This window comes from Mauremys mutica, chromosome 4 (genome assembly GCF_020497125.1).
Source record: "Mauremys mutica isolate MM-2020 ecotype Southern chromosome 4, ASM2049712v1, whole genome shotgun sequence".
NCBI classification, from domain to species: Eukaryota; Metazoa; Chordata; order Testudines; family Geoemydidae; genus Mauremys; species Mauremys mutica.
In genome coordinates, this window is record NC_059075.1 from 125213417 (window position 1) to 125235149 (window position 21733).

General features: G+C 49.1%; 1 protein-coding gene across 2 annotated transcripts in view; it reads left to right on the forward strand.

The window, feature by feature from the left end:
• Positions 1-11905: 11905 nt before the first annotated feature.
• SORT1 (sortilin 1) overlaps positions 11906-21733 on the forward strand; it is a 44501-nt gene continuing 34673 nt past the window's right edge. Inside the window, exon 1 of one of the 2 annotated variants that reach the window (XM_045015000.1) lies at positions 11906-11958. In XM_045015000.1, the coding sequence (XP_044870935.1) occupies positions 11935-11958 (24 nt within the window). In that variant the 5' untranslated portion in view covers positions 11906-11934. Of the gene's footprint in view, positions 11959-12083; positions 12257-21733 lie in introns of those variants that run through there. The other variant, XM_045014998.1, reaches the window with a different exon arrangement.

The window sequence follows — 21733 nt, forward strand, 5'->3', positions numbered from 1 at the left end:
AGAAAACTTGCTCTGGCAAATGGGAATGCTTAAGACATCAATTTCTGTAGAATTTACTGAAACAGAGAACTAGTATTCTTATGCCTCTGAAAAAAACCTTTTCACTGTGACTCTGAAGTACAAGCTTTCTGTCTCCAGCATTAATTTCATGGTTGCTTTTAGCTTTTTCCAGCAGCAGCATGAAATTGACAAGACTGGTCAGTTTCACTGTTGCTATTCCTTCCCTTGTGGAAGTCTGAACACCAAGAATTGGGTCAGTTTTCTTTTGCTGTTGCTTGGGAATGATCTGAGCAGCAGCAAAGGGATGCAAGGGGGCTGTTGAAGGCAGGAGGAAGACCTCATAATGGAGGCTGGGTAAGGTTAGAATAGCAGAGCCCTCCAGAAGGCTAGGCAGAGGGAAAACTCATCCTTCCAGCTGCTGGGAGCATGAAAGTTTCAAATCGAACACGAATAGACACACAAGGTAGACTCCAAAGCAATGTCCAGACAGCATCCTTATAGGAATCCCAGCATCATCTTTCTAGCAAGAGTGGGAGGCTGGACTTTACCAGCCAATTGTCTGTGGACCTTAAAGGAGAGAAAAAAAAAAAGCCATACTGGGTCAGACCAATGGGCCATCTAGCCAAGTATCCTATCTTCTGACCATGCCCAGTGCGAGATGCTTCAGAGGGAATGGGCAATTTCTCCACACCAGTTATGATTTTATAGATCCCTATCATATCCCTCCTTAGTCATGACTTTTCTAACCTGAACAGTCCCAGTTCTCCTTGTATGGAAGCTATTCCATAACCCTAATCATTTTTATTACTTTGTACCTGTACCTACTGTTCATGGAGGCTCCCTCATATCCGGTACTAGAGTCATTGTATGTTGGATTCTCTTGTTGCTTTGATGACAAGTGTTCAGCTGGTGTTGACTTAAGTGCTGCGTTTATTTGGTTTTATGGCTTCACACATGGGAAGCGAGTTTGATCCTGGATTTGCAAAATACGGTTGCATGTCTTGCGAGTGTAGTGGTTGTTGAGGGGAGAGTTTGAGGCATTGGCCTTCTGACTTGCTCTCTTCTCCTGCAGAGATCTCTCACTCTACTCCTCAAAAGTAGAGAGAGCCTCATGGCACTGACCTCTCCGTCTAGGTCTGTCCAGTGCAACAAGTTCCCACGTTTCAGTGACTAGCATGCTTTGAGGTTGGCCTTCAGGGTGTCTTTATATCTAAGGATAGGTCGACCCTTAGAGTGGGTTCCTGTGCTCCGCTGGCTGTAGAGCACCGCTTTTGCTATATAGGAAACCTCCATGCAGACCAGGTGCCAAACCCAGCAAAGCTGAACCTGGATGAGGATGCTCTCAATGGCAGAGATTTGACACCTCTCAAGGACTTAAGTGTTAGGGCTCCTGTCCTGCCCCTTGATGTTGCAGATGGATCTTAGGCAGCGAAGGTGGACGCTCTCCATTTGTTTGATATGGCATCGGTACAATGTCCATGTGTCGCAAACATGGAAGAGTTGGGTGCGTACAACAGCATGGTAGATTATCTTGGTTCTGAGGTAGACTCCATGCTCCCTTTGGAGGAGCCTGTGGGCGAGCCTGCCAAATGCCAAGTTTCCTTCACCAGGTGCTGAGTGATCTCGTAATCCAACACTGCATTGCTGGAAAGTGTGCTACCCAGGTAGCAGAATTTCCTGCCTGAGTTGAAGGGTGTATTGTTAATTGAGACAACGGGATCATTGTGCTCGTGATGCTGATGGTCTGGTGCTGGCGGGTACAGGCTGATTGTAAAACCAAAGCATTTTGAGGCTGAGGCATAGGCAAAGCAGTTCACGGTAAGCTGATTGTCCTTGGGCGTGTGTTCAATGAGGGCACAGTTGTCAGCAAACAGGAGCGGTCCTAATAGCTGTTTGATTACCTTGTTGCAGGCCCTGAGTCACTGAGATTGAATAGACCCATTCTCCACCCCCATCCAATCTGAACTGGATGTGTACTTCTCCCTCCATCAAAGTCCTGGAATGCGAGCAAGAGCATGGCTGAAAAGACAATGGCAGAGAATGGGAGCCATTCTTCACCCTTGTTTGGTGCCATTGGTGACAGGGAAGGCTTCTGATGAGTCACCACACTCCATCACCCTGGCCATCATGCCACCGTGAAATGAGCAGATGTTAGCAATCACCTTCTCTGTGCAGCCAAATTTAAGAAGGCGTTCCCATAGGCCCTCGTGATTCACCGTGTTGATGGCCTTGGCCAGGTCAGCAAACACTATGTACAGGTCCTTGTTCTGTTCACGAGCCTTCTGTTATGTTTGTCAGGCTGAAAAAATAATGTCCAGGGTGTCACAGCCAGCACCAAAGCCACACTGTGACTGAGTCAACTAGGTGAGAGACAAGCCTGTTGGGGACAACCTGAGCAAGGATCAGACACCAGTGAGATGCTGTGATAACTATCGCAGATAGATGTGCTTCCCTTCCTCTTGTAGAGATGGACTATGAAAGCATCCTTATATGCCTGTTGCACCATACCCTGTTCCTATAGAACCTTGAAAAGGCTGGTGGGTTTCCTGATTAGGTGGGCACCTCCACATTTGTACACTTCAGGTTGATGCGACACTATCAGGGCATGGTGACTTGCCTGTGGACAGCTGCCTTTAACTTTGTCTAAAGAAAAGTACACGGTCAGCTCCTCCAGGCCAGGACACTGCAGGAGTGAATCAATGGCATTGTCAGACATAGTTCAGGAGATGATCAATGTACTTTGCTCAGCAAGAGAGAATATTGCCTTTGTCTGTGAGCAACTGGTTACCGTTAGCTGTGAGGACAGTGACTGTACCACTGGATGTTGGGCCATACACAGCACGAAGACCTTCATAGAAGGTCTTCATGTCATGCTTGTCAGCAGCTTCCTGCAGTTCTAGAGCCTTCAGCTCCCACCACTGGTTCTTCATCAGGTTTGCAGTGTTTGGCCTGATGCTACCAGGCCTTCCTTGCTTATTTCTTATCCAAAATTTAGGATGTGTGTGTGGTGTGCATAGTCTCCACTAGCCGGTCTATCTCATGGTCATTCTCATTGAACCAATCTTGGTGTTTCTGCCTTACAAAGCCAAGAACCTTGGATGTGACATCTGAGCTTCTGCCTGGTTGCATCAATGTCTCCAGAGTTCTCTGGGACCTCAGCTAATGCAGTCTCTGGTGTCTGTTCGAACTTTGCTTGTTTGCTGGGGTATTTCATGGCAGCTCATTGATCTTCTTTGGTGGTTTGTGGTGTCTTCTAGGGCACTCTGAGAAGTGTAGCAACATGCTTCTCACAAGGCGATAGTCTGACCAGCATTCGGCTCTTCTCACAGTGTGGGTGATGTGCACATCTTTAATGTCTTTAAACCATACAATTATGTAATCCATCATGTGCCTGTTTTGATCTGGGATGCATCCATATTGTCTTGGCCTGTTGGAAGACTGTGTTGGTAATGGTGAGATTGAGCTTGGCACCCTTGGAGAGAAGTAGTTGGCTGCTGGAGTTTGACCTTCCAATGCTGTGATGGCCTAGCACTCTATTCCCCATGTCAGAACTGGCTCCCACACTAGCATTAAAGTCTCCAAAAAGGCCTGCTTTGTCAGCTCAGGAGGATATGAGCTGCATATCTGCCCTAGTTTGTGGAGAATGACCATCGCCATAAGGCCACCTGTGTGCAGAGTTGTGACTAAGGACTGCCAGCAGCATCCTCTGCCTGTCCCCGTCACCACAGCATTTGGGTAAATTGTTCACATTGAATGAGCTAAATGAGTTTGGCTGAACAACCAGCACTATGAATGGGTTTAAGTGAGAGAGGCTTGCGCAGAGCCTTACCCATGCTCTCACCCAAGCAGCTGTTGCTGCGCTGGTGCAATAAATGCCACAGGAATGGCAGCTGTCGTGCATGCAAGATTTCTATTCGGAATTGTCTTTCTCCTAGGTGAGCTGCCGAGCTGAGCTGAAAAGCCTCATCTACCATAAGCATAGGGATTGGCCAGTGACTACTTATATCACACAGGTTGCCCTTTATATGCCATCACAAGATATGTGCTTCATTGACCTGAGTATTATAATCCCTGACTCTTACTAAAATCTACAGATGAAAAGTAAGTCTCAGCTCCATTTTACAGATGGGGAAACTGAGGTATGGAAGTGAAGTGACTTGCCCCAGGTCACAGCCAGTGGCAGAGCCAGGAATAGAATCTAGGCCTTTTGACTCCCAATCCCACTCTGCCTCCGTGCATATTCCTGACAGGCCTTGTTTGCAGACCTATAATCTCAAAGGTCAGTGCCACTGAAACTTGCCCATTAAAAAGAAATGTAGGATTCAGGTATCTGGAGGTCAATGCTAGTGTTTCCATGGCTTGGATTAATATGATGCACAACAGCATGTTGCCTTTATAGCACCATTCTTCTCTGGTTCTCAATTGTTGTGCAATTAGTCATGGTATCTGACAAGAAGAATCCTGCTGTTCCAGGAGATGGTGCTGTTCCTTTGACTTTCCTTTTCAAGGAAACAAAATACAACAAACACATCTTCCCTGGGTGGGACTCAAAACAAAGAAATGTCCTCTATATCCTATCCTAATCACCTGTTTACTGGTACCAACTATGATCCTGCCATGGTATTCTAACTAAATCAAGGCTTTGCGTTCTGATCTCTGATCCCTCGGCTCTAGGGAGAAACACTTGAAGTTGTTGTGAGTCAGCCAACAAGTCAAACGCAGAACAAGTAGGGCATCTTCGAATAATAGATTTTGCTCTCTTGCCACATCCCACTCAAATGAGTTTCATCTGGGCTCTTTTTGATGCCTTCCCACAGTACTACTCAGATGATATGCAGTGCTGTTAGGCAGTTGTAGAAATGTCAGATATTTGTCCTTATGTTTTTCAAACTTGAAATCCAAATGAATGCATGGAAAAATAGCGTTTGTGGAGGGGATGACACTGATATAAAATTAAGCTCTTTTCTTTCCTGCAGTCCCCCTCTCATTTGCTAGGGAGCATGGAATGAGAACAAAATGAAGAGTCAGAAACTTCTGATTTTTAATCTGTTTGCCCGCTGACTTAATCTGTGGCTTTGGGCAAAGCAAAGTCACGTAACCTGTCTTCTACACATCTGCCAAAGCGAGATAAGCGATCTCACTTCCGCATAGTTATGAGGCTTAGCCACTGTAAAGCTTTCAAGATGGCGAGTGTTACACAGTTGGGTTAGGAATTTTATCCTTTGCGCCTTTCCTTCATCTGAATATCTGTAAACTCCATACCTGCCTTGGGCCAAAGGGGGAGCTTTAATCTCTTTGATGATTCCAGTGGTGGTTTCTGAATGGTCTTACTTTCCGCATGACCCCTGCCATGGAGTTGGAGCTTAATTTGTTACAAAGCTGCTCTTTACCATCAAAAAGCACTGAGTTTCATTGTGTGGGGGTAGAGCTGCACTCTTCAAACAGCAGCATCGCACTGTGGGAGCTGAGGTTTGTTCTCCTTGCTAGGATTCTGAGACTGTGTATGTGTGTGGCCATGGTCCAACTATCTTGCATAACATTTTAAATGTGGATTTGTAAGGGCATAATTATAGCCCAGAATGAAAAACCTTTCAGAATGTTTATGCTAGCGAAACCAGTTAAACGTGCATGTCCATTCACTGATGGAGGAGGCAGAGAAGCTGAACATCTTTTCCAGCCTACCTACTAAAAGTATCTTTTTACATTCCTTCTGTGTAGCGCTATATTGCATCCCTTCACTGAGTCCCCATCTCTTACTCCATCTAATTCAATCTCATTGTTTTACTAATCTCACACCTCATCATGTGTGCTCTCATGTCCCCTTTCTCACTAGGTTTGTATTTCCCCATCTTCTCATTTTACTGATCCTTTTGCCTCCAGTTTTTGGCTTCATGTCTCTGTCATGCTACTTGCCTAGGCCTGGATCAGTTACCAAGCTCCCCCTCTATCTCTCCCTTTCAGTCTAATTCTCCAGCAATTTCTTCCCAGATGTCCCTAAGATCCATGCACTGTCTTGAGGGTGAAGTCCACTGGTGAAGGGCATGTGCCTTAAAGCATGTAAAACATCATGTCAATTTGGGATTCTAAAAGATTTATGTTTTCCAACCTTTGCAAGTAGCCATCTGTTTGTGCTAAATCCTCACCTGTAACTAGAAGCTGCTTTCCACTCATGCCATGGGGTCACTGAGGGTTGGAATTGGGGTTACTCTTGTTCCTGCCCAATTTACCATGGCTTGCACTGCTCACTGGGCCAGCTACCCCTAGCATTGCTACCATGAAGCACTCAAAAAGCTTGATGTGATTTTTGAACCAAAGACTTTAAAAACATTTTAAAGAAATGACCTTCTGGTTTTTAAGCCTTTAGAGCATGCTCTGGGTCCCGCTTTCAACTTTGTTCACGGCCAGGATGGTTAGAAACTTTTATAACTACTTGATTGAGGGCTTGGCTACACTTGAGAGTTGCAGTGCTGGTGGAGGCTTTCCAGCGCTGCAACTTAGTAACTGTCCACACCTGCAAGGCACATCCAGCGCTGCAACTCCCTGGTTGCAGCGCTGGCTGAACACCTGGTCTGCTTGGGGTGTAGCGAGTGTGGACACACACCAGCGCTGTTATTGGCCTCCAGGGTATTAGCAGATATCCCAGAATGCTTTTAACTAAATTACTCTTTGTTTTGTTATGCAGCCTCTCTTTGTTTTGTTGTGAACTCAGAGCTCCGGTGCTCCGGGAGCTGCTTATCTAAAAAACAAACACAGCTCCTGTTTGCTGTGATCAATCTGTACCTGACTGTGAACAATCAAATGAGATAACCCCTGTGAATGAGGCAGGCAGGGAGTGAGTGTTTGCTTGACAGAGAAACAGCGGGGGCAGAGGGGAGAAAGGGAGTCGGTTGGATGCAGGCTGTTTGCAGTTAAGAGTTAAGAGTAAGGGGTCGGGAACATTTTCTGATTTTGCAAGGCAGGAAGTTAACACACAGTGTTGGCTCCAAAAATCCACTCTCTCTCTCTCTCTCCCCCGCTCCCTGTCACACTACACCCCACCCCACCCCCCTCTTTTGAAAAGCAAGTTGCTGCCACTTGAATGCTGGGATAGCTGCCCATAATGCATCACTCCCAACAGCGCTGCAAATGTGGCCACACACCAGCGCTGGTAGCTGTGAGTGTGGCCACACACCAGCGCTGTTCCTACACAGCTGGATGACCAGCGCTGTAAACTCCCAGCGCTGCAACTCTCAAGTGTAGCCAAGCCCTGAGTCTCACATTCACCTGACTTCAGCTGGAGCTGTAAGAAAAACACTGTCAGGTGAATGTCAGATTGTTTGTTTGAAAAGTGTGAATTGGGAGTGCTTTGTTCCAGGTGGGCCTTGAGTGGGCCTGACTGTTATAAAAAGGCAGTCAGCAGCAAACCGGCTGAGCAGCTAACAGCGGAGGCTAACAAGGGGAGTTTGCCTGGGAATTCGCCAGGGGAGAGCCCACCGAGGCTGTCATCTCGCGGGCTTCTGTGCGTTGCTGCAACAGCTGAGGAAGCTCTTAGAAGGAAGAAATTATGGAAGGTGAGCGTTCAGCTATTGTAACCTGCACAGGATATGCCATGTTTGTCTTTCTTCCACAGGACAGAAGTGACTTTATCTGTACAAAGTGCAAGCTGGTCTCCATATTGGAAGAGAAGGTTTGAGATACGGAGCAACAAGTATCGACCCTGCATTGCATAAGAAAAAATAAAGATTTCCTGGACAGACGTCAGGATATGCTTCTACGGGCACAACGTTCTGAAGAATCTGAGCAGGCTGCGCAGAGGGGAGAGGGACGGTGAAGAAATTTGGCAGCATGTGACCTCCAGAAGAAGAGAGGAATGTCCATGTACCAGCAATGCAGATACAGGTGAGCAACCGTTTTCATGTTCTCTCCACAGGTACTAATGTGGAGAGTGGACTAGATGGTACATCTGAGGGAAGGAAGCAGAAGGAGACTTCACCGATTGGAAGGCATGAGATGTACTGTCCTAGGGATGGGGGTTCCACAACCACCGCTCCCAAGAAAAGGAGGTGGGTGGTGGTGGTTGGGGACTCCCTCCTCAGGGGGACTGAGTCATCTATCTGCCGCCTTGACCGAGAAAACCGAGAGGTCTGCTGCTTGCCAGGAGCTAGGATTCACGATGTGACAGAGAGACTGCCGAGACTCATCAAGCCCTTGGATCGCTACCCCTTCCTCCTTCTCCACGTGGGCACCAATGATTCTGCCAAGAATGACCTTGAGCGTATCACTGCAGACTACATGGCTCTGGGAAGAAGGATAAAGGAGTTTGAGGCGCAAGTGGTGTTACCGTCCATCCTCCCTGTGCAGGGAGAAGGCCTGGGTAAAGATCGTCGAATTGTGGAAGTCAACGAATGGCTATGCAGATGGTGTCGGAGAGAAGGCTTTGGATTCTTTGACCATGGGATGGTGTTCCAAGGAGGAGTGCTCCACCTAACGAAGAGAGGGAAGAGCATCTTTGCAAGCAGGCTGGCTAACCTAGTGAGGAGGGCTTTAAACTAGGTTCACCAGGAGAAGGAGACCAAAGCCCTGAGGTAAGTGGGGAAATGGGATACTGGGAGGAAGCATGAGCAGGAGACTGCAAGAGGGGAGGACTCCTGTCTCATTCTGAGAAAGCAGGACAATCAGTGAGTTATCTTAAGTGCTATACACAAATGCAAGAAGCATGGGAAACAAGCAGGGAGAACTGGAAGTCCTGGCACAGTCAAGGAACTATGATGTGATTGGAATAACAGAGACTTGGTGGGATAACTCGCATGACTGGAGTACTGTCATGGATGGATATAAACTGTTCAGGAAAGACAGGCAGGGCAGAAAAGGTGGGGGAGTTGCATTGTATGAAATAGAGCAGTATCACTGCTCAGAGCTCCGGTATGAAACTGCAGAAAAACCAGAGTCTCTGAATTAATTTTAGAAGTGTGAGCAACAAGGGTGATGTCATGGTGGGAGTCTGCTATAGACCACCAGACCAGGGGGATGAGGTGGACAAGGCTTTCTTCCGGCAACTAGCAGAAGTTACTAGATCGCAGGCTCTGGTTCTCATAGGAGACTTTAATCACCTTGATATCTGCTGGGAGAGGAATACAGCAGTGCACAGACAATCCAGGAAGTTTTTGGAAAGTGTAGAGGACAATTTCCTGGTGCAAATACTGGAGGAACCAACTAGGGGCAGAGCTCTTCTAGATCTGTTGCTCACAAACCGAGAAGAATTAGTAGGGGAAGCAAAAGTGGATGGGAACCTGGGAGGCAGTGACCATGAGATGGTCGAGGTCAGGATCCTGACGCAAGGAAGAAAGGAGATTAGCAGAATATGGACCCTGGACTTCAAAAAAGCAGACTTTGACTCCCTCAGGGAACTGATGGGCAGGATCCTCTGGGAAAATAACATGAGGGGGAAAGGAGTCCAGGAGAGCTGGCAGTATTTTAAAGAATCCTTATTGAGGTTGCAGGAAAAAACCATCCCGATGTGTAGAAAGAATAGTAAATATGGCAGGCAACCAGCTTGGCTTAACAGTGAAATCCTTGCTGATCTTAAACGCGAAAAAGCTTATAAGAAGTGGAAGATTGAACAAATGACTAGGGAGGAGTATAAAAATATTGCTCAGGTATGCAGGAGTGAAATCAGGAAGGCCAAATCACACTTGAAGTTGCAGTTAGCAAGAGATGTTAAGAGTAACAAGAAGGGTTTCTTCAGGTATGTTAGCAACAAGAAGAAAGTCAAGCAAAGTGTGGGCCCCTTACTGAATGAGGGAGGCAACCTAGTGACAGAGGATGTGGAAAAAGCTAACGTACTTAATGATTTTTTTGCCTCTGTCTTCACAAACAAGGTCAGTTGCCAGACTGCTGCACTGGGCAGCACAGTATGGAGAGAAGGTGACCAGCCCTCTGTGGAGAAAGAAGTGGTTCGGGACTATTTAGAAAAACTGGACAAGCACAAGTCCATGGGGCCGGATGCACTGCATCCGAGGGTGCTAAAGGAGTTGGCAGATGTGATTGCAGAGCCATTGGCCATTATCTTTGAAAACTCATGGCGATCGGGGGAGTCCTGGATGACTGGAAAAAGGCTAATGTAGTGCCCATCTTTAAAAAAGGGAAGGAGGAGGATCCGGGGAACTACAGGCCAGTCAGCCTCCCCTCAGTCCCTGGAAAAATCATGGAGCAGGTCCTCAAGGAATCAATTCTGAAGCACTTAGAGGAGAGGAAAGTGATCAGGAACAGTCAGCATGGATTCACCAAGGGCAAGTCATGCCTGACTAACCTAATTGCCTTCTATGAGGAGATAACTGGGTCTGAGGGGATGAGGGGAAAGCAGTGGACGTGATATATCTTGACTTTAGCAAAGCTTTTGATAGTCTCCCATAGTATTCTTGCCAGCAAGTTAAAGTAGTATGGACTGGATGAATGAACTGTAAGGTGGATAGAAAGCTGGTTACAGTGGACGAGAAGCTAGATATGAGTCAACAGTGTGCCCTTGTCGCCAAGAAGGCTAATGGGATTTTTGGCTGTATAAGGAGGGGGCCAGCAGATCGAGGGACATGATCATTCCCCTCTATTCGGCATTGGTAAGGCCTCATCTGGAGTACTGTGTCCAGTTTTAGGCCCCACACTACAGGAAGGATGTGGAAACATTTGGAAGAGTCCAGTGGAGGGCAACAAAAATGATTAGGGGGCTGGAGCACATGACTTATGAGGAGAGGCTGAGGGAACTGGGATTGTTTAATCTGCAGAAGAGAAGAATATGGGGGGATTTGATAGCTGCTTTCAACTACTTGAAAGGGGGTTCTAAAGAGGATGGATCCAGACTGTTCTCAGTGGTACCTGATGACAGAACAAGGAGTAATGGTCTCAAGTTGCAGTGGGGGAGGTTTAGGTTGGATATTAGGAAAAACTTTTTCACTAGGAGGGTGGTGAAGCACTAGAATGGGTTACCTAGGGAAGTGGTGGAATCTCCTTCCTTAGAGGTTTTTAAAATCAGGCTTGACAAATCCCTAGCTGGGATGATTTAGTTGGGAATTGGTCCTGCTTTGAGCAGGGGGTGGGACTAGATGACCTCCTGAGGTCCCTTCCAATCCTGAGATTCTATGGTCCTAGATGGAGCCTGCCAGCAGGGTTAGCTTTAAGTCTATTATTAATGTAGAATCATAGAATATCAGGGTTGGAAGGGACCATCTAGTCCCACCCCCTGCTCAAAGCAGGACCAATCCCCAGAACAGGTTTTTACCCCAATTCCCTAAATGGCCCCCTCCAAGATTGAGCTCCCAACCCTGGGTTTAGCAGGTCACTGAGCTATTCCTCCCCCCATAGAACAGGCACCCAGCAAAAAAACCCATCGGGCCACAGCTTGGGGCCTAGCACAAGGCCTGGACTGGGATGCCTGGGTTCTGGTCTCAGCTCTGGGGCCCGGACCCAGTAGGGGAGTAGGGTATTGTACCCGTGGGGTAGCTGGGGGGAGCGTGGAGGGACCAGGCTTCCACAGGGCGCTGCGCCTTTAAATGCTCTGGGGAGCGGGACTTGTAGACACAACATTTCCAGGTTGCAAAATAGGGGCTGTTAAAGTCAACCAATTAAAAAAACAACAAACGTGCTCTGCGCATCCACTAGCCAATCAGAGAACGGTCGCGGGGTAGATTAGGATTGAGGGGAAATAAGATTAACGGTGGGTCTAGCCAATCACTTTATGCGAGGTCAGCCAATGAGCGAGGCGTGTCTGGAAGAAGGTGGTGCTTGGGATGCATGATTGACAAGGAGGGAACCTAATCAGAAGGTAAAGGGTCTGGTCAGGTTCGGCCCATGTTACGTTGCTAGGGGGACGGTGTGAGTGCTTGCGAGATAGAGACGGACAGTTCATGAAGCCAATCAGAATTATGAGGCTCGCTCGGCCACACGAACAGGGAAAGAGCCCTCATGGAGGGCGGGGCTTGTTTCCTGGTACGGAGATTGCCGTTTCCTTTAACCAATGAGAAGTGGGAGCTGGGTGCGTGCTGCCCAATGGGGCGGCTGTAGGCGGGCCGCGGCGAAGCCGGGGTCCGGGCTCTGGCAGGGGCTGGGCTGGTTAGTGGCGATGGGGTTGCGGGAGGCTGCGCTGTGGGGGACCCTCCTGCTGCTGCTGGGACCCAACCGGCTGGAGGGGGGCCGTGGCGGGCCGCTGCGGAGACGGCGGGCGGTGGAGCCGGGCTGCGGGGAGCTGCGCGGGGTCGAGCCCATCCTGGGCAACAACACCTACCAGGTGCGGGGCGGGGGGGCGGACAGACCGACAGACCCCCTTCCCCCCCCCGCCGCTGGGGGCGGACAGACCGACAGACCCCCTTCGCCCCCCCCCCCGCCGCTGGGGGCGGACAGACCGACAGACCCCCTTCGCCCCCCCCCCCGCCGCTGGGGGCGGACAGACCGACAGACCCCCTTCCCCCCCCGCCGCTGGGGGCGGACAGACCGACAGACCCCCTTCGCCCCCCCCCGCCGCTGGGGGCGGACAGACCGACAGACCCCCTTCCCCCCCCGCCGCTGGGGGCGGACAGACCGACAGACAGACCCCCTTCCCCCCCCCCCCGCCGCTGGGGGCGGACAGGCCGACAGACCCCCTTCCCCCCGCCGCCACTGATGGTCTTGCCGTGCCCAGAATAGGGGGTACTGCCCTGTGCCAGCCATGCCTGCCTGGTCTTGGGGGGCTCCCACGCTGCCTTGGTCTTTGCCTCCTATCAGAGCCCCAAGGACGGCAATTCACCTTCCTCCTCTTGCAGGGAGGGGCCCGGAGTGCTAAAGCTGGCCCTCCCACCTTGTTTTCTAGCACTGGTTGCTAGTGCCTTCAAGAAATCGCTGCATACAATAGGTATTGGGGAGGGGGGCAGCTGGTCTTTGCCTGCGCAGCCAGGAGCTGAGGGGGTTAAGTTTGTATAGAGCAGGTTCCTGCCACGTGAGTGTCTATTATGGTAAATGTCAGTGTGACCTTTGGTAAGTCACTTCCTCGGTTGGTGCCTCTGTTTCCCCATCTACTGAATGGGGATAATGGAACCCATTTTGCCTGGAGTTAGAGAGGTATCTTTAATGTCTGAGCACTTGGTTTACCTGCATGTGTCAGCGAAGGGCAGGGTCTTAATGGCTAGTCTGTGCGCTATTGCAGGCCCATAGAGGACCTACAGAGAACCCTTTAACGTTGTGTTAAACACCTCGGTGTGCCTTCACCTGAACAGCATTGTAACTTCTCCCTGACTTTCAAAGTGAGTTTGAAAACAGGTCACCCTGCTGATGCTGAGTGAGCGGCAGAGGGGCCCATACTGCTGCTCCTGTGAGATTGTCAAGCGTCTGAGGTGCTGAGTCTTGTTGCATCTGTGGAACTCTGTAGCAGTCTCTTAAAAAAACAAAACAACGACGACGACAACAACTGTTCCCCCCTGCCCCCCCACCCCACCCCAGTCGTCTGTTAGCCACAGTTCACTGACCTGGTAGAGTGCAATGGCTCCAAAGATTGCACCTGTATGTGTACTGCAGGAACCTGTGCTCCACTGACGAGCATAGGGGCATATAATCCAAACTGTAACAGGCCCTTAACTATAGCAGGGCAATTCAGTGCTGCTGTTGCATTAATAATTTGCTGTAGAAAATCCTATTATTTGGTTCCTTCTATATCCCTCCAGTCTCTCCCTATTCCCTTTATGGCTTTAGCAGATGTTTGTTTCACTCTTGGTGTTTTTCTTTGTGGTTTAATTCTGTATCTGAGATGTATTACCATTTTGGGGATCCCCTGAGAGGCAGAACTGTGTCTGGCAGGTTTACCCCCTTTCCTCTGGGGAGGGGTCTCTTAGCTGGGTAGAGCCTGAGTTAACATTTGATGCAGTGGCTTTTCTTTCTGCATTTTTATATTTTAAACTTTAAGTAATAGCTGAGATGCTATTCCCACAGAAGATGTGGTGTGTCAGCACTTCACCTGAATGCAGTAGCTTCTTAGTACAGTGATTGAAAGAATGAGGTGGAAGATTAAGGAGATGCTGCCAGGTTTGGTAGACCTAAAATCTAATGTCCTGGTTATTTCCCATTTGCACAGACAGCTTAAACTTCAGTCACCTACCCCCACAAAAGCTAAATGGGTTAGTCCTCTCTCCTAGTACAGGCCTCCCCCACCAACAGCCACCTTACCAATTGCTTACTAGCCAGGAGCTAGTAGAAAAAAGGAGATGTTAACCCCAGAAAGATCTAGGAGTACTGTGCTGGAAGTCCCAGCTGCCTTCTGCTTTTCTGTAAATACTCTGTTTTATTGTTCCCTCATGCTCCCATCCTGCTTGCCTGTGGCATCCTGCCTGATACCTTGATTGTAACTCTATGGGGGAAGGAGTATTGTCCTAGTTACTTGTCTGTCCAGCACTTAGCACAGTGGAATCCTGGTCTTTGATGGGGGTTCCTGGTTGCTACTATAATATAGCAACTGGGAAGGGTCCTGGGATTCTTACTATTGTACTATTATCCCCCCCACCTGCCTCAAATAGGTGAGCTTCCTGGCTGCTTGGAAGGGCAGAGGTTTCCTCTACTCATCCCAGAGAGCCTCTGGGCTGCAGCAAGCCGGGGAGGGAGTGTGACTATTATTCCCCTTCTTTCCCCAGCCTCTTCTTTGAACCCTTCTCTCCCAGGAGCAGCTCCAGTGTCTGCCTCTGCTTTTAGCTTTCCAAATTAACAGGTGCTGGGAGAAAGAGACATAGATTCTAAGGCCAGAAGTGATGATCCTGGTCAGTTTTGCCTACTGGCCACAGCATTCTCAGTGCTATTGTTAATCTGAACTGCTCTTGTTAATTTCATGCTGTTGCTTGGCAAAGCTATGAGCAGAAGCAGAGGCACTGTCTGCAGACTCCAGAAGATAGGCAGGTTTTCTTCGCAATCATAAGGACTAAAACCTTAAATTCTGTATCAACGAGTGGTGAAGCCTACCACTCACTAGGTAGTAGTAAACCGGCCTGGCTTGAGTAATTAGGTTTTAAGCCCATTTCTATCAGCCTCTTCTGTACCTGATGTAGGATCAAAAGTTGGGATTCATTTGCTTACTCTTCCTGACATGTTGGAGGTATTTAGTCCCAGTGTAATATTACATCGTTTGTGGGTGCTTTATCCTGCCTTTGTGGTGGATGGGCCCTATGGTATAATGTTGTTCTGCAGTGTATCTGCTGTCATCCTATTGTGTCTGGAGCTGAGACATAAAAACCTTCTCTGGCTTCCTTCCAGGGATTGCAAAGCCCTTTACTAACACTGAGTTTAGCATCCCAACCTCCCTGTAACACAGGCAGTTTTATCCCATTTTATAGTTGAGAAACAGGCTTAGAGAGGGCAAGTGTCTTGCCCAAAGTGAGTATATGACAGATCTCAGAACAGAGCCCATATATCCTGATTCCTGTTTCTTTGCCTTAACCCACACTCCCATCCTCTCTCCCCTTCAGCGCATAGCTTCTGTAGGCATGTAAAAAGCACTTAGTGTCTAAAAGAAACAGGCTGTGTCAGAAATCAGCATTGGGGAATAACATGGTGTCTCAGCTCAGAGAAGAATATGAGCATTTGTTTGCTAGGACTGGCAGTGTTTTGTCCTAGCCATCTGTGATAGAACAGATCGTGTCTGCTGGAGACGAGAGAACGAGCCATAGCTCTTACGCTTTTATTATGGGCCTCTGGACTCCTGAAGAGGGAGTGAAATCTGGTATCTTCTTACACAGCTTTCAGCCTCTGTTTTTGTTTAGCTTGCACTCCCCCAGCCCTTGAGGGTCCTCTCCTCCCAGAGTCTCTGCTTTATGCTTGAGAGGCCCAACATCTCAGCTATGTCTGTGTGTGTGTCTGTGGGGAATATAGTCTGTTCCCCATTCCCCATGGAGGGGAAAGGGTCTGTCAATCTTCAGTCCAGGGAGGCCTGGCCGGAGCTTTCTGTACAACTGAAGTACTGCTCCCTAGTTGGCCAAGTCAGATGACACAAGACACTCCTTCCATCCTCTCCTTGCGCAGGCCAGCTAAGATAATTTCCCAAACCCTCTGCAGATTGCTTCCTGGGTAAACAGCTCTGTCTCACAGCAACACTTCTTCCTGGGATTCTCACTGTACTGGGATTTCAGTTCCAAAGCTTCCAAGCAGCAGTAGGGGTGAGGAGAGAGCCAGTGGGTTTAATTCTATTGGTTGCTGGGCTTTCCTTCTCTGATCAGATGCTGAAACGTGTGCCCACATGTGGCTGCCTCCTGATGGGTTTGAAAACTTCCTAGCTCAAGAATACACCTGCAAATCCAGGGTGGGGGTGAGGCTAGCATCAACCAGTGTGCTCTCCTGCCTTAACTGCCAAGTTAATGCATAGCACCTGCCAGCTGGCTTGTGGAATAATAGCAACTCCTCCTCCCTTTGCAGGTGTTTCCTCTGGGTTAAACATGCCATATGGGCAGACCTGTTTGGGTCTGAAGTGTTTTGTTGCCTTATATGTAAGAAGCAGCGCGGCCTAGGGGGCTGCGCATGGGACTGCGAGACAGCAGCTCTGGGGTTTCCATCCTAGCTTGGAAGCTACACTGGTTTATGCCTTGTGTAAGCCAACGGAAAGTGTTGCAAAACCCCCTCACTGCTTGCAATTCTTCTATCTTACAACACTTCCATGTGTAAACACAACAGTGTTTGGGGGCAGTAAGGGAGTGTGCTTGAGCTTCTCTGTGGCCTGGACATCATAGAAGGGAGCTATGCCGCATGCTGATGCATCGCAATGGTTTTGTCAGAAACCATGTGGCTGTGGGGACAAGTGAGATAGCCAGTTGCTTCATGCCATCGCTGTCCCTGGAGCAACACTGAGTAGAGCTGCTTAGCCTCTGCACCTCAGTTTCTCTACTGTAAAATGGGAGGCTACCTCTACCATTAGGGAGGGATATGGAAAAATCATTGATGCAGTTTGAAAACAGAAAGTGTTAAACAGCTGGGGAATGTTAAACTAGAGGGGAAGGCCTCAGAGCGATTTGCCCTGGATTTGGGAAGCTTTCTGCGTGAGATCTCTTACCTACTTAACCCATTTTGAGTTGCTCGTTGGCAGCCTGGCAGACAGCTTTTCTCTGAAATAAAGTGATTCTTGCCCTCTAAACAGGGTGAGGTCCCAGTTCAATGTGAAGAAAAGGGACTTTCTGGCAGCAGAAGTGGGCCCTGCTCCAGCTCTGCTCATGCTTGAGGACATTTCATTTATTCTGTGTTCAGAGCAGCAGTCGCCCAAGCATTTCCCAGCAGAGCCGGAATTTCCGGTTTAGAGACCGTGCTGACCAGCAGCGCGAATAGGAGAACTCTCTGCTGTCCTGCTTGGTCCCTGCTGCACTGTCAGCCCTTTGCACTCTTGTCCGAGCTTGAGCCATGCAGGGCTGGGTGGTATTTTCTGCCCTACGGCCTCTAGGTTTGGGAAGACACAATGCTCTGTTGCGAGGCTGGGAAGGTCAAGTTCTGAACTCCTCCTCTGGTTTCCAGTGAGGGATGTTGTTTTGTATGATCAAGGGCTGCAGATGCAACCAGCCACCCTCGCTGTGTAATTAAACTGAAGAGGTGGCTTTGCTGAGTGCCAGACCTCTCCAACGGCAAGGGACAGGGCACCTGAATAAGGAAAGGCTTAAAATAAAATTCCTAGCTTTCCACCTTCTCTTTATCGCCCTCCCAAATGGAATTTAAACAGGTGGTAATGAATACCCAGCAGGGATGTAGTGCTCCCATTCTGACATTTCCAGAGTGCTTTGTAGGAATTGCGGTGGCTGCTTCTGGGGTGGAGCCCAGCAGCTGCCAAACAGCCACGCTGCTCCACGGTTTGGGAAAGCAATGGAGAGCCTTGTTTCAAGCAATGTAGTGGCTGTTGGGGTTGGATGAGAACACTGAGGTTAAAGCTTTTACTCTTGAGGAAAAGTACTTGGGGTCTCTAATGACTATAGGTAATCAGGCCCTTGCATTTAGATCTTTCCAGAGATGGAGGATGGTCCAGTGGTTAGGGCTGTGGCCTAGGACTTGAGACACCTGGGTCCAATTCCCAGCCCTGCCACAAACTCCCTGTGTGAGCTGGGGCAAGTCACTTAGCCTCACTTTGTGCTCAGTTCCTCATCTGCGCAATGGGGATAATAATCACGGAGGAAGATTGGAAGGTGCCCAGATAATGGCAGTGGGGCCATCTAGGTACCTTGGATATCGTACAGTATCAGAAAAATGGCTCCTATAGCATCTGGATTTTCATCAAGGATGTTTCTTATCCAGCTACAGCACAATCTGAGCCTGTGGGGTGGATGTGGGTTGTGGTTAGACGGGTGGGGTCCTCTAGATTCAGACTGATCCAGTAGGTCAGCCTGGTGAGTTTTGTTGGCTGTTGGCAGGACTCGGGCATTACTATCCCCTGTATTACTGTACTGGATATACTCTACTGCCCCCGTCCTGTATTTTGCATTTCAGGAGCTGGGTGGCTTGTTTGTGTAAGGGAACATCCTGTCTCCCAGGTGACTGGGTGGAAAGCTGCCTCTCTCTCTAGATGTATTGCCCAGTCTCCTGTTAGCACACGTGGCGTGGGCGTGCTGGGGTATATGTCAGAACGTGGCTGTGCAGCTTTCAAAAAACCCTTAAACCTTGGCAGAACGCTGAGTGATGGTGATGCCAGACTGCAGGAGCTGGGAACAGATGCTGATCTCAGTGTCTCAGAATCCTGGTGTGCTGACAGCTGCATTTCAAAGCATGGTCTCTGTCAGGATAAGATACAGGGTCAGGAAGGACAGAAGGGGGGCTCTTCCCTTCCAAAAAGCAAATCTTAGCTCAGTCATTGGAGACTTGAGACCCTTGTGCTCTCTGCCAGATCTACCTTCCTGCTGCACTGTTGGAGGGGGCCTGATGTGCCAAAGGCTCTTAATAAAAGGCCACGGTGACATAAGTGACCCATACTTCACAGGGTGTGGTTCGCCACAGGGGTGACTTTGTTTTCCTCTGCCCTTCCCAGGGAAGGGGTCAAGGTCCCGCCCTTTCAGCCACTGCTCTAGGATTTGATGGCATTGGTACATGCTGAACCTGAACCCAGCCTAGCTCTCCACATGGTGTGATTTGTTGCCTTCTGTGCTGTCTGGTGCCTCCTGTGCTAATATGCACTGTCTGCTCATGCTCAGGCGTATTGCAAAGGCCTCAGATGCCTAGCTGGACTTTTCTCTCCTAGCACAAATGAGGATTTAAAGTCTTTGCACTGCTGATCGTTTACTGGAGGAAGTGAGCACTGTCAAGGCACAGACCGGATAGAACTTGACAGGTCTCGTCCCTGCCTAGCGTTTAGTGCTAGATGGATGCTCTCTAGGTGGTCAGCCTAGTTGATCCCCAAGGTCCTGTCCGCCTTGGAATCTGTGACCGAATGAGCCATGTGAGGGCTTGTCTACACTGGCACTTTACAGCGCTGCAACTTTCTCGCTCGGGTGTGTGAAAAAATATCCCCCTGAGCGCAGCAAGTTGCAGTGCTGTAAAGCACTCGTGCAAACAGTGCCCCAGCGCTGGAAGCTGCGTCCTTTATGGAGGTGGTTTTTTTTAGAGCGCTGGGAGAGCTCTCTCCCAGCACTGCACCGTTAAAGCGTTGCCAGTGTAGACTAGCCCTGAGCAGGGCCGGCTCCAGACCCCAGCGCGCCAAGCAGGCGTGTGGGGCGGCATTGTCGGGGCAGGGCGGCATTTGGCTCCGGCGGACCTTCTGCAGTCATGCCTGCGGAGGGTCCCCTCTTCCCGCGGCTCCACTTGAGCTCCCGCAGGCATGACTGCGGCGGGCGTGCTGGTCCCGCGGCTCAGACGGAGCTCCCGCAGGCATGCCTGCGGATGCTCCACCGGAGCCGCGAACCAGCGCACCCGCCGCAGACACTTCTGCCCCGGCCGCAGGACCGGCGCCGCCCTGCTTGGGGCGCTGTAATTTATAGAGCCGCCCCTGGCCCTGAGTTCCCCTCTTCCCTCAGCTGTGATCTGAGGGAAGGGATGCTTGGGCTGCATGTGTGCCGGCATACAATCCCCCTCCTCGGACGGGATGAGTGCACATCTTGTCTCCCAGGAAAGATACAACGGAAAGGTTGGCTGGGGGGATGGGTGGGAAGGAGTGAAAACTGGGTTAATGTCTTTTTAATATGGATACTTGGCATTTCCGTAGTGCTGGTCACTGAAGGATCTCAAAGCAGCTTGAACGTCAGTGACTAACTCTCCTTTTGAGAACCATTCTAGAGACTGGGGAGAGCTGGAAATAGGGCCCAGGGTCGCCCAGAGGATTCAGAGGGCCTGGGGCAAAGCAATTTTGGGGGTCCCTTCCATAAAAAATTTACAATACTACACAATACTATATTCTCGTAGGGGGCCCTGTGGGGCCCAGCGCAAATTGCCCCACTTGCTTCCCCCACCCCACCCCGAGGCAGCCCTGGGAAAAATAAACATTTAAAAACCTTCCGCATCTCGGCACAAACCCAGTTTTGAGAGAACTTCTTTTCAAGTCACCTTTACAAGGTATCACTGGTTCTCAGCATCAGCTAGTGCTAAAAGGCACTAAAGCTCATTAAAAGGGTTGGACAAATATTTTCCGTCAACTTTTTCTGGATCAAAAACTAGGGGTTTTTAAAAAGGAGAAAAAAATCACGGACAATGTGTGCTTTCCTTCAAAATTTGTTGTGGTTTTTTTAACTGAAAAGCTGAAATTAGTCTGCCAAAACCTGAATATGGTTTCGGGTTTCAGAAGTGTGTGGCCAAATATTTGCTGATTGCTGTGTTTGATTGTTTAAAGAAACAATAAAAAAATTCTGCTTAAAAAAAATCCAAAACTTTTGAACCAGCTCAGCTTGTGACCAAACACCTGAGCCCATCCAGTCAGAGATTTTTCCAGGTTTCTGATACTCTGCTGGCTTCCTTGACTCATTTCTGTCTCCATAACTTTTGGTTCATTTAGCTTAGAACATAAGAATGGCCATACTGGGTCAAACAAAAGGTCCATCCAGCCCAGTATCCTGTCTACCGACAATGGCCAATGCCAAGTGCCCCAGAGAGAGTAAACCTAACAGGTAACGATCAAATGATCTCTCTCCTGCCATCCATCTCCACCCTCTGACAAACAGAGGCTAGGGACACTATTCCTTACCCATCCTGGCTAATACCATTAATGGACTTAACCTCCATGCATTTATCTGTTTCCTAGAGACTGGCTCCATGGGGTCCCCCACAAACTGGAGATGGTTACTGTGGGTTTGTCTTTAGTATAACTTATGTACATACTCCACGAACTGAGCATTTGAGGTTGTTCCAGAATCTGGGATGAACCTATGTTGTGAAAACTGAAATGCTCAAAATAGCACATGCATGTGAATTGGATACAGGGTGCTAAAATTAAACTAACCCAGGGGTTCTCAAACTAGGGGTCAGGACCCCTCAGGGGGTCATGAGGTGGTTACTGGGGGTTGCGTGCTGTCAGCTTCCACCCCAAACCCAGCTTTGCCTCCAGCATTTATAATAGTGTTAAATATATAAAAAAATATTTTTAATTTATAAGGGGGGTCACACTCAGAGGTTTGCTATGTGAAAGGGGTCACCAATATAAAAGTTTGAGAACCACTGAATTAACCCCTCTGAAGCCTCAGGGAATGCAGGGGAGGGGGGTCTCCCTTGGTAGGGTTGGGAAGGATATTGTTCTTCTCATGTGATCCCTCACCCAGTGGCTAATTTTAAATGAAGCTACCCTCTCCTATGAATCTCCCTATGGCACTGA